Here is a 12,604-nt window from a genome sequence, read left to right as displayed (position 1 = left end):
AAACATTCTTAAAACCCTCTGCTAAAGGTCTTGAAGAAGCAGTGCTGCTGTGCCAGCCAGCCCACCTGCACCCTAGGCCTCCCGGGGCTGGAGGGCCTCCCAAGGCCTCGCTGACACCTGGTGCCTTTGTGCCCACCTGCTTGAGCCCCATGGGGTAGTGTTCAGAATGAACAGATTACCCCCCAACTGCATGATCAACAGGTCAAGCCAAGACTTGACCCTTTGCTCTGGGAGCTGGAACGGATGTATACAATCCTTAGCAACGATGAGTTATTCGGTGGGGTGGGGCTATGTGTTTTGGTCTGGTTTTTATCCGTATTTTCCATTTTCTTAGTTCATACAATTCAGAATTCTGGGGCTTACTGATTTGAACTCAGACATCTGCCTTTCTCCCTTGTGATGCTTAATTTCACATGTCACCTTCACTGGGTCACAGGGTACTCAGATACCTAGTTACACATGATTTGGGGATAAGTCCTTTGGAGGATGTTTCTGGAAGAGATTGGGCCTTTGACTGGGTGGGCTGCATCCAATCCATAGAGGGACTGAGCAGGACAAAAGGTGAAGGGCAGGGGGGAGTCCCACCTCTGTCTAACTAGTGAGCTGGAACATCCACGTTCTGCTGCCTCAGTGCTCCCACGTCTCAGGCCCGCAGCCCCAGCCTGGCCCACCATTGCAGGAGGGGAGCCACACGGAAAGCACGAGAAGGAATGAGGACAGCCTCTAAAGCTGAGAGCAGCCAGCAAGGAAATGGGGACTTCTGCTACAACCCTATGCCATGAGAATGAGCTGGATTCCTCCCCAGTGGGAAAGAGCCGGCCCTGCCAATGGCTTGATCTCAACCTGGTGAACAGAGGTCCCAAGTGACCTAGAAGAAAATAGATGTGTGAAGTTTAGGCTGCTCCATTTGTGGTAATTTATCACTGCAGCAATAGAAAATTAATCCAGACCTCCACGCTGTGCAACAAATAACTTATTACTGTGTTGCAAATACTCTTAAAATGCCCATGTCAACAGGTCAACATTTCTGGACATGTCTCTTGGACATTTCCACTGGGATAACCCACAGATGGTGCATCCGAGGTGAATGGGGGGAATGTTGGACTTGATACAAAGATGGATCCCAGGCGGGAATGTCTTGCAAGGACACGTAGAACTTAAGGCCATTTGTTGCTTTGGGCAACAAAAATAGATACAAAAAAGAACACCATGAAACTGGACAAACTCCTGAGACTGGGCCCACAGATTGCAGGATGACATGGACAATCTCTGCTGTGGACCATAAAGACAGGACAAAAGTCCTGCTCTTTTGACATTGTAAGTCCTCCAACAATGGAACCGTTTCTCTGGGGTACTCACATGTTTTTCCATAGAAGATTCAATTTGTTCATTCCTAGCGAAATGACGCTTTTGAGAAACTTACTTGGCAATGAGTGATTGGGTCTACTTTCATTTGCTTGATTCCTTTCCCAGCAACAAAACTGGTGGCCTCATCCGTAGTTCCCAGATCAAGGACCTCAAGATTAAAGTTCAAAGAGTCTGTTTTCAAAGGCTATGAAAACACACTGTTTTATTACCTCTCTTTCTTGAGTTCTAGGCCCCTGTCACCAACACTCTCTTGGACATCTCCGCTGGGATAATTTACAGGCATCGCCCATGGCCACCAAACACCATGACACAGGTTGTGCAGTGCTCAAATGGGGGTTCCATTTGAGGGGGACCATTCACAGAGAAAACCTTGTAGAGCTCCCAGTCTGTTATGACAGTTTCTTGGCACATGGCAGTCAAAGGTTGAGCTTTAATAAAATCAACATATTATGGCCATATTGTAAACGGGAGCTGAGTGCAGTAAGGAAGGGATGCCATCTTCTCATGCACACAAAGGCACTGCATGGACTGGGGCTCAGCGTGGGTCAAAATGCACTTGTCCAGAATGAACTCATCCTACTCACTCACCTCTCCCAGCTGCTAGTGATCCTGGTTTCCTTATCTCAGTGACCAGTATCACCGTCTACCTAGGTATCCAAGTCGGAAGCCTCCGTGCCAGTCTCGACCCATCTTGTGGCCTCTCCCTTTCCTCTTCATGCCCAATGCTCATCAATCACTGAGTCCTGTCTGATGCCAGGCCTTCTGGCATCAACTCCTACCTTAGATCAGGCAATCCCACTCTTGGGCATCTATCCAAAGAACTTGAAACTATCAACTCAAAAAATCATATGCTCTATTATGTTTATTGTAGCATTATTTGCAATAGGTAGGACGTGGCAGCAACCTGTGCCCATGATAGATTGAATCAAGAAGGTGTGGTCTGTCTATACTATGGCATACTCTTCAATCATAAGGACAGATCAAGTGCTGCCATTTACAGCAAAATGGAAGAAATTTGAGGAACGTTTGTGCAGTACAGCAAATCAGAAGGACAAAAACAAATATGGGACATTTACATAGGGGATGATTCCACAAAGCAACAATGCTTTTAAAGCTAGCAGATGTCAATAAACAAGGTGAGGTTTCTGAGGTGGGAGGGGAGAGAGAAAGGATCAGAGGGGAATAAGGGATCGTGTTGGGAAAAAATAAATATGCAAAAAGAATGCAGTGGCAATAGTATTAAAGAGAAAAGCAAAGAGAATAACAAATTCAGTGATTATGATTCCATTCACTATCCAGTCCACTCAGAAAAAAATTTGAAATAAAACTAAGCAGATGCTCACAGGCCAAAAAGAAAGACCGAAAGTAAAACACCTCCCCTCTTTGTTTCCCACTCCAATGGCAGGGTGGTGAGTAATTGCTCTCTGGAAGGGAGAATGGGCGGGTTTCTGGCAACCCTATAGAATTCCTCTCCCGTAATGCAGCCCTCTGTTGGTCAAAGGGGTGTGACAGGGCCAGGCCACCTTCAGGAGGAGGGAAAAGACCATGTCTCCCATTAGCGATTGCGGTTCAGCTAGGAAAGATGACAAACTTTTGCTGTTTGTGACAACATGAATGGAAGTAGGTGAGATCAGTCAGGAGAAAGAAAAATACCAGATGATTTCACATTTCTGGAATGGGGTCACATAAAATCAGGCTAATAACCCGGGAAATATGCCTGTAGACCTGCGGCGACCAGAGGAGGAGGCGAGAGTCAAGCGGAGGAGAGCAGTGGATGACGGGTGTCTGGGTGGGAGGTATAGTGTGGCGACATGCACTGAAGAAGGGGATGCTGTACCTTTAAGGCATATACGGTGTCGTAAGCCAGAGTTATGCAAATAAAAGACTGACTCAGAAATAGATATAAGATATTGCTCTGGCTACTGCCTTCGCTTTGAACAATAAGCTATCTTTGTTTCTGACCCAGAGACTTCATTTTTTTTTTCTGTCAGAGCGTCAGTCCCTTTCAGCTTACTAGTAAGAGAAAACCTCAGACTCCTCAGCTGTGAACCTGATAGTGTGGAGCACCTTCCTTTCGGGCACAATGGTTTGCACTTGGATTTCCTGCTGAGCAGTCATAGAGGAAGCTGAGAAGGGGTTGGTGACTACTCTGGGCCAAACATCAAGAGCAGCGTTTGGACACGAAACCACCTCAAAGCGTAGTGACTTAAGAGAACAATCTATTATTTCTCAAATATTTGTGAGTCAACCTAATGATTGTCCAGCTTCACATGGTGTTGGCTGGGCTGCTGACACGGCTAGAAGGCCTGAAATGGGCTCCCTCACATCACTGGTTTGTAGTGTTGGCTGTTGGCAGGAGACCCTGGCTGGGGCTGCTGGCCAGGGGCCTTGTTTCTCCTCTGGGTGGGTCTCTCCATGTGGCTGGTTGGGCTTTCTCATAGCATGGCAGGACAGAGTATTCCCAGAAGCCAAGGTGGGAGTTGCAAATCTAGGACTGGCCTTGGAAGTTACACAGCACCCCTTCTGCTAAATTCTATTGGTCAAATGAGCTTATGGGGCCAGTTCACATTCAATGGGGGGGTGTGTGTGTGTGTGTGGAGATTGCATCTTTTGAGGTGGGACTGGCAAGGTCATACTGCGAAAGAGCGTGTGGGGCAGGGGATATGAGGTCAGCCATCTTTGGAGGCACAGCCTAACACAGGGGAACAGTTGTATTTCTCCAAGTTCAGTGACCCCTGCCTGCATCAGAATCTAGAATAAAATCTAGATTTCTTAGTCCAGCATTCCAGATGATCCATGTCTTGACTCTTCTGGCCTCTCATTGACCCCCTCACTTGGCTTACCTAACTTTATACTCCAATAATAGCATATTTCTTGGCGCTCCCTTGCACAGAAGCTGTATGATTGACTCCACACCTTTGTCCGTAATTGTTCCGTCTGCTTCGAAGGTCTTAACTTCTTCACCTGATCAAAGAGTACTCATCTGTAGGGTAAATGAGTTAATCAGGCTTTTTACGTCCTCCCGCCACTAGCCTCTACCGGCACCTGTGGTCTTGCAGGCCCTCCCATGATTATGGGCACCTGGGCCCTGAGCACGGGCGCGTGCATGTGTAAGTGCGGACACCTGTGCTGAGAAGCGAAGGCTAAAAGATGGCGTCATTCTGAGGCAAGAGTGAGACTAATGGGAGACTACGCAAGACTGAGAGGGAGCGCGCCAGGGAGAGGTGAGAGGGCATGGAGACTCACAGGGCCAGGGAGGCTGCCTGCCTGCTTGCCCACTGGACAGCCTTTAAGTTTCAGCCTTGTGTAACGTTTTCTAGGAAGGCTTCTTAACCCCTCCTCCCACAGATGTGTTATGTGTTCCGATAGCCCCACACAGTCACCCCCATCCTAGCATTTAAGAACCTGTAAGGGCATCCCTCATTTGTGTGTTGACTTGACCTGACCATGAACTTCTCAGGCAGGGATTTGTCAGATCCCATCTCTGTACCCTAAGTGCTCATTTGCTTAACTAAAGTGAAAGTGTAATAGTGTGACGGTGAGTTCCTCTTTCACCTACTCCTCCTTGAAGAATGTGCTACTTAAAATATGTTTAAAAGTCCACCATTTTCTTCCTGACCAATCTGTGTGACTTGGATGTTTGCTGTTCCTTGGAACAAAGTACTTGAGTGAAAGTGGCAACTCCATTCATTTGAACTGCTGCAACGTGTGCCAGAGACGGGTCACTAAACAGCAGACACTCATATCTCACAGTTCTCGAGGCTGAAGAGGGCCAGATCAAGGTGCTGGCGGGGTCAGCTCCTGGGGCAAGCCCTCTTCCTGGCTTGCAGACAGATGGCCTTCTCACCGTGCCCTCACGTGGCGTTTCCTTGGCACCTGATCTGAGAGAGCGAGACCAAGTTGTCTGGTGTCCCTTAAAGGTGCTAATTCCATCAGGTCAGGGTCCTGCCCTTACAACCCCCAAAGGCCTCTCCAAACACCATCAACTAACTGAGCATTAGAGCTTCAACATATGGGGGCGGTGGAGGGGGAACACAAACATTTAGTCTGTAATAGCGGGCTAAACATTTTTTTATTAGCTTTTTTAAATATATATATTTTTTGTTTTTTGTGTTTGTTTTTTTAATTTTTTTTAAGATTTGATTTATTTATACAAGAACCGGGGTACAGGCCAGATGTGTGGGAGGGTGAGAGGATTCACCAGAGACAGAGCGGGGAGCAGAACAGGCAGACTGACTGAAATACACTGCTGAGGGGAGCAGCGGGCGAGACAGGAGAGGTCTGCTGCGCCATGTGGGTGTCTCCGAGGCCAGCCAGGATCGAACCGGCACTGCGGAGGCTGCGGACAGCTTCACAGTGCTGCGCTCAACCGCCTGCGCCACAGGGGAGGCCCATAAACATTTGACGGTAATTCTGGAGAACCCAAAGCCTAAAGGAAGTGGAACTCCAGCGTGTCAAGATCTTTCCTACTTCCTCCCAGCCTTCTTCAAGTTGGGGCCCTTTCACCCTAGGCTCATTGTAGGGTAAAGAAAATGTCAGGCTTTTCTGCCCTTCCGCCATCAGGATAGATGATGGATCCTTGTCCTGAATGCATGCCTGATGGCGGGCACCTGGAATAGGGTGTGGGCATAGGTAGATGGGATTCAGCTGAGCTAAGACTGTGCTTTTTAAGGGCGGCGTCATGGGGGGACACTAGTAGCAGCAGCAGCAGCAGCAGCAGCAGCAGCAGCAGCAGCAGCAGCAGCAGCAGCAGCAGCAGCAGCAGCAGCAGCAGCACCAGTAGCAGCAGCCGCAGTAGCCGCAGTAGAAGCCGAAGCAGAAGCCAAGAAGCAGCAGAACGAACGCCAGAGAGTCCAGATAGAGTGAAGACTTGCTGGGGGTTGGGAGGCCTGCCAACCTCCCAGCCCCCCAGCCAGCACCCCTGCCTGCCATATGCCTGGTGAACCTCAAATAAAAAACCTGCAAAACTACTGAGGACTCTGACTCCTCCTTTACCCGGTCTGAATGGGATCAGAAAACCTGCACTGTGCCCAGTCCTGCCCTTACACTCATCCACTCTTGGGTATAAGGCGGCTGCCGAGGCACCAGGAATCCAGGTCTCAAGGTTTAGTCTGAAGTTACTGGGTGGGCAGGGTCTGGGATGGCAGCTGGTGCCTCTCTGTCTACAGCCCTACCTTTCATCAGGAAGCAAACCATTTTCTTTATATTTTCCTGGCCACACTTGGGTCAGAGGTGTCTGTCCCTACACGGGGCGGTCCAGCTAAGGGGCTTAGTCATTGTTTCCACTCCAACTGAGACGGGAAGGGTCCTGGCACAAAGACAGAACTTTGCTGTTTCTGTTGTTTTTATCAAGCTGATAAACAAGAGGTTAAACAACCTGAAGGCTGTGGGGCCAGACACCCGCTGCCATCAATTTCCTTGGCCCATGGGTTTTATTACTATTTTCCCCCAGCTTGTGCATTCCTGAGCTATCTCTTTACAGCTTATCAAGTTGGTTGTTGCAGAAGGGAGTAACACCCCTTGAGAGCAGACTGGTTTAAAATGGAGCTGCTGGCACAGGGCCTCTGAGAGATAGTCACCCACAAGATGGTCACCAGCCTGTTCAACCATGGAGCTGTAGCTGAGTGGTGCCCACTATTAGCAACAATAAATAGACTCCAGGCAATGGACAGAGATTGAGGCTGTAGAATGAGGCTCTAGGCAAGCCTACGGCCCTTGCTTTCTCAGCCAGTAAAGTTTATTGCCTTTGTTCTCAAATGTCAGTCATAATCCTACAAAAACCCCTGGCCTTGGCACCTGAGGAAGTCTCTTATGCCCAAAGAGGTGTCCAGAGTTCTTTTCTGGGTCTTTCCCTAATCAATAGGCTCTGATTCCCGGCCTAGCCTGGCCAGTGTCTGTGGAGGCCTCTTTTCAACCTTGGCCACAGGGCCTCAAGAGCCTTTTCCCTGTGTGGGAGCAGGGTACCTTGGTCCATCCGTCTGACTCCCAGTGGGTGGAACAGTGGGCAGTGGGTGGTTTACTCCCAGCAGGTCCTACTGTGTCGTGAGAGAGTGGGATCCGGCCCCCCCGGATCCTCCCCCTTGTCCAGGGACACTACCCCAACAAAATCACTGTCCAGTGACACAGCCTTGAGAGGGGATGAGCTGGTAGGTCATCAAATCCCAGCAAAATGAGTACGGATGGAAGCCTAGTGCAGGAAGCAGAAGTCCTAAATGCTTTCCTCATCAGATATTGGCTTGATTGTCCTGGTGGTGATTTCACCAGCCGAAGTTAAATGTTACTACTCTTAATATAAACCAAGGGCGGAAGTTCTGAGGGTGGCATCAGAACACTCGGTTGCCCTACAGATGGCGGGGAGGTGGGTTTGTCGGGGCGGCAGGGCGGCAGAATGGGTGGGGGAGGAATAGCTGAAATGTGTGCCCTTGCTCAAGCTTCAAGATGTCAAGTCCAGGGACGCCCCGGGTGGGGTGGGGGGGGGCGGAGCAGGGCCTGGGCGTCCCTTACTCCCCAATTTCACTAGGAAGGAAACTTGAGAGAAACAAATCGTTTGTCATCCTTGAATTTCCCTCAGGTTTTTAAATAGCCCTGGCTGTCTAGTCAATGCGGTTGTTTACCGAGCAAATCACGTCCTGCAAAATCCGGTTGTAGATTTTGACCCCAAGGGGCTTGGGAGCGGTCTAGGAAGAGTCCCGCCCCCGCGCCCCGGCTCCCAGGCGGGCGCCCCGGCAGGGCCCGGCGGGGTCGAGGGGACGCGCCGGGACCCGCTCGCCTCGACCCCGCCCCTCCGCTGCCGCCCCCTGCCGTTCCGTGCACCGACGCCCCCCGCCCCGCCGCGCGCCCCTCCTCCCCACTCCCGGCGCCCCGCCCCCGCCCCGCCCCGCCCCGCCCCGCCCCGCCCCCCCCGCCGCGCGCCCCCTTGGCCCCTCCCGGCGCGCCGCCCCGCCCCCGCGTCGCCCCCCCCCGCGCGCGGCCTTGTGGGTACCGCGGGGCCGCCAGGTGACAGCTAATGGCGGCGGCCGCTCGAGCCGGCGAGCGGTGACGCGGGGCGCAGCCGGTAGCGCGGCGGGACCTCCCCGGGCGCAGCTCCCCTCGACGGCGGCTTCCCCGCGGCGGGCTCGGAGCGCCATGGAGCGGCCGGCGGCGGCAGCAGCAGCGGCAGCAGCGGCGGCGGCGGGTAGTGAGGGCGGCGGGGCCCCGGGCCCGGGACCGGCGGGCGCTCGGAGATCCACTCGGGTCGCCGGAGGCCCCTCCGCCGGCTCCCGGCAGCCCAGCGTGGAGACCCTGGACAGGTAAGCGGGGCCCGGGCCGCCGCGGCCGCCCGCGCCGCGATCCCTAGGGCCCGCGCGAGGCCTGGCGGTCCCTCCTGGCGACCCCCGGCCCGGTCCCCCGGCCGGCCCCTCACTCCCGTCCTGCGCGCCGGAGCTCCCCGCACCCCGGAGCTTCGCTGCCGTCCGGCCTCCCCCGCGCCCCCGCCTTCTGTCTCTCCCGGCCGCCAGACTGTCCGCGGCCGGCCGCCCCGCGCAGGGAGGACGTGTCACCCGGGGCTCCTCTGTCAGCGAGGCTTGGCCGCCCGTGGTCTGAAGACCCAACTGCCGCCGCCGCTGCGCGGATGTCCGCTGGCGCGGGGCGCGTGCTGGTGGGGGGCGGCACCCGCGGCTGTCGGAGCGGGCGCAGGTGCAGGCGGACCTACCCTGGTTGGCAAAGCTGGCTTGGCAAAGTGCCCGGCGGTGCGCTGCACGAACGCACAGGGCTTCACCTTTCAATTCCTCAGCCTTGCAGGGAGCCGGTGGGTGGTTTTCGGGAACAGAAACGCCCATCCCTCGGTAGGCAGTTGCAGAACCAAGATCAATCAGCTCCTGGGAGGGCCAGCTCAAGGCTCGCGGCCCAAGGCCTGGGCCGGCCCACAGCCCGGAATATCCCGTTTCTCCACCTCTGGCCGTGGCGCTGACACGGGTGCAGTGAGTGAGGCCAGGGGTGTTGTTGTAAGGTGCTGGGGCGGCCACGCATGTTCCTTCCTGCCCGTCTTAGTCATACCAGTGCGATGAACTTGGGGGAGTTTCCAAAGGCAGAGGAACAACAAGAAACACTCCTTTTGTCTCTCCCTCAGTGTGATGACAGGGTATTTTCTGGAATCGCCAATACTCAGCCTCACTGAAGGTGAACGGCAGCTCAGAGGATGCAGGGAAGGGGCAAGATCCCACTCCTCTGCCAGGCGGGGGTCAGAGGCCAGCAGGAGCCCCAAGCCCAGGGCGCTCTGGTTCGCCATCTCGTGGGTCAGATGCAAGCACAGCTGCCGCTTAGGTGGAAGGTGCTCAGTGCCACGGCTCTCCCTGGCAGTCCTCCCAGACGTTTTTAAAGAATTTCAGGTTCCCACCCCTGAGATTCTGACCCAGGAGCTGGTGGGGGGGTGGGGTGGTGGGAGTTATTTCCTCCCAAAGTCCTGTGGTACTTGGACATGGGGTACTTGCTTTCTTTTTCCGAGGTGGCAGTGGGGTGGGGCCAAATCGGGGAGCATACTCTAAGCGAGGTCCTCTGACACTCACACCGAAGGGTGAAGAATGACAAGTTGGTTACTAGTCAGGCTGGACAGGGCGTTTGGGCCCTGGTGAGCAGAAGACGTGAGCGCAGATGCGGGCAGGTCCCGAAGGGGCTTGAGTGCCTTCCTGGGGACTTGTGCTGGGGCAGGGTCCTGCATTCTGCATGGCCGGAGTCGGAACCCCCTCCAGTGCTCCATGGACATGCACATTCTGGGTCCCCCCCCCCGCCCCGGGACAGAGCCGGGACCTGTGCTTGTCATGGCTTCAGCATGGGTGGTGTGGACAGTGCAGTCTGGCCCAGGGCGGACCTGATCTACTGTGGCGCCGGTGTCGTTATTAGCGACATCCCCCTTTGACTCACAATAGTGTCTTCGTTCCCATGAAAAATTGATATGGTCACCCTGGCTCTGCAGACCGCAAAAGGACTTCCTTCAGGGGAGCTGCAGGATGGGGTTGACATGGAAAACGACTGCTCTGCAGGAGTGAGGCAGATGGAGGCAGGGGCCGGCTTAGCGGGTTTCCAGGTGTGCACAGCTCAGTCATTTGTCCTCCAGGTACGAGCACCTGCTCCGTGTCAGGTGCTCTGCTGGGCCTGAGGACATAGCAAGGGACACACCCCGTGCCCCGCTCTCACAGAGTGGATGTTTGGCGGGAGAGGTAGACAAAGAGCAAGTCAGCTGTGTTCTCTGCTCCGTGGTGATGGGGGCTAGGGCAAAAACATCAGCTGGGAAGGGGGTAGACATGCTGGGGTCCTGCACCTTGGGAAGGAGTTGTATTTTAGGTGGGAGGGTCAGGCAGGCCGAGCTGACAAAGGTGAGTAAGGCCCCTAAAGAGGCGAGGGCACTAATCATATTGATAGCTGGGGCCAGAGTATTCCAGGTGGAGGCCTGTGCACTCCGGGGTGAGAGGGGAGTGAAGAGTTCAAGGGTTATCAAGGAGGCCGGCGTCATTCGTAGGGACGGAGGGGACAGCCGGGGGCGGTCAGAAGTCACAGGGGCAGCTGGTGGACAGTCAGGGCGCCTTGGGAGTTTGGAAGCAGAGGAGCAGCCTGCCCTGGTTGGCTTCGGTGAGCGCTCCAGGGCTGCTGTGTGGACCACGGACTGCAAGGGCGGGGCAGAACAGAGAACAGGGGTTGGCGGCCTTGCAGTCAGGGAGGGAGGAGGGTCTGCTTCTGGATACCACTGGCAGGAAGCCTCCAGGGTGGAGCCTATAGGGTTGGCTAAAGACTGGTTGTTGGGCAGCAGAGAAGAATCAAGGAGCCCCCAGGTTTGGGCTCATGGCAAAATGGTGCTGCCAAAGAGGAGCCGCAGTGGAGCCGGATGAGGAAGCTAGCAGGCTGGCAGCTGAGCTTGGCGGTCAGGACTCTCCGGCGGCCGGCTGGGTATCCCGGAGCAAGTGTCAAAGAGGCAATAGGCACATCTGAGCCTGGAGTTCAGGACTGGTGTCTGGGCTGCAGACCCAAACTGGGGCATCATCAGCCTATAGATGGGGCTTGAGTTCACAAAGCAGGAGGGGAACACTGACCGATGGGAGTCTGGGAAAGGGAATTGGAATAGGCAGATGGTCAGGACACTCACCCATGGGCGCCCCAGCGTGGTGAGCATTCAAGGTGAGAGTGAAGGGGTGGGCTCCAAGGTGAACCCCGGCTTGGGACCCGGGTGGCCTGGGTGACTGGCTGTGCTTTTCTCTGACTTGGGAAATACAGGCGGTGGGCGGGGTAGATAGGTCGGGTTGGCAGGGCCTCTGGACCATGGGCCTCCCCAGGCTTCTGAATACTGTTCTTCTCTTGGTGACAAAGCTGCGGTCCTGCAAGAGGATGTGGCTTGCTCAAGGCCACAGAGCGAGCTGGTGACAAAAACAGGACTTGAATTCAGGCCTCCTCTCTATCAGCCACTCACGCTAGCAGGCTGTTCGGAGCTGTGTTGACTGGGACTTCTCTGGTTGCCGGCGGCATAAAACAAGTCATTCTAGTTCAAGCCAAGAAGTGTCCTGCCTGACATCGCCCCTGCAGATGGGGCTCCAGAGCTGCACACTCTGGTCAGGGCCCCTGTGGCTGCTTAGTTCTTATCTCCGGTTTTTATCTCTGTGGGTTCCCCAAGGTGGGGGTGGCTTGGGGCATGGGACACATCCCTGAGCACCACAAGGGTGGGTTCCAAGAACTTGAGCCAGATGGCTCCCCTACAAGGGGGCAGGAGGAACAGGGGTTCAGCCCCCTCCTCCGCTGGGGAGCCAGGAGTCAGATGGCAGCCACAGGTCACCCCCAGGTAGGCCCCTGCTGTTGGGTTTACAGTCTGGGTAGGTGCTGGCAGAAGGAAGCACAGCCCCAAGAAGCGTGATGAGAGCAGGCAACAGGGGTGAACTAGTCTCTACCACGGCCCCAAACTCCTCCCTTCCTCTTCCTCCCCCCGCCCCCAGCTAGAAATTGTGCTGATTCTCACCCTTGATGGGAAGGCCTGCCTGAGTTTCAACCCCACAGGCGGCACTGGGCAGGCTTGATGAGAGACTGCAGTTCAGACCACTAGTAGAAGACGGCAGTGGCCTGGCACCTCCTGGTATGCCTCTGTGGTCTGTGGGGTCAGGTGAACACTGCTCAGCCACTTAGCAGTCAGGTGACTGTGGTTCCACCCTGGCCCCCAGCTTCCCGGGCTGTTCAATGGGTCACGTGCACTTGGGGACTGGTTTTGGGGGTGGGTGCTGAG

At 54.8% G+C, this 12,604-nt stretch overlaps 1 protein-coding gene across 2 annotated transcripts in view; it reads left to right on the top strand.

Moving 5' to 3' along the window:
• Positions 1–8,342: 8,342 nt before the first annotated feature.
• Positions 8,343–12,604, top strand: part of MTMR1 (myotubularin related protein 1) — a 43,775-nt gene continuing 39,513 nt past the window's right edge. The window contains exon 1 of one of the 2 annotated variants that reach the window (XM_037511824.1): positions 8,343–8,657. In XM_037511824.1, coding sequence (XP_037367721.1) covers positions 8,494–8,657 — 164 coding nt within the window. In that variant the 5' untranslated portion in view covers positions 8,343–8,493. The remainder of the gene's footprint in view (positions 8,658–12,604) is intronic. The other variant, XM_037511823.2, reaches the window with a different exon arrangement.

Source organism: Talpa occidentalis, unplaced genomic scaffold (assembly GCF_014898055.3).
Source record: "Talpa occidentalis isolate TD23 unplaced genomic scaffold, MPIMG_talOcc4v2.1 talOcc4.15, whole genome shotgun sequence".
Classification (NCBI taxonomy): domain Eukaryota; kingdom Metazoa; phylum Chordata; class Mammalia; order Eulipotyphla; family Talpidae; genus Talpa; species Talpa occidentalis.
Note: the sequence above shows the minus strand (reverse complement) of the source record. Positions and strands in the feature narration are given on the sequence as shown.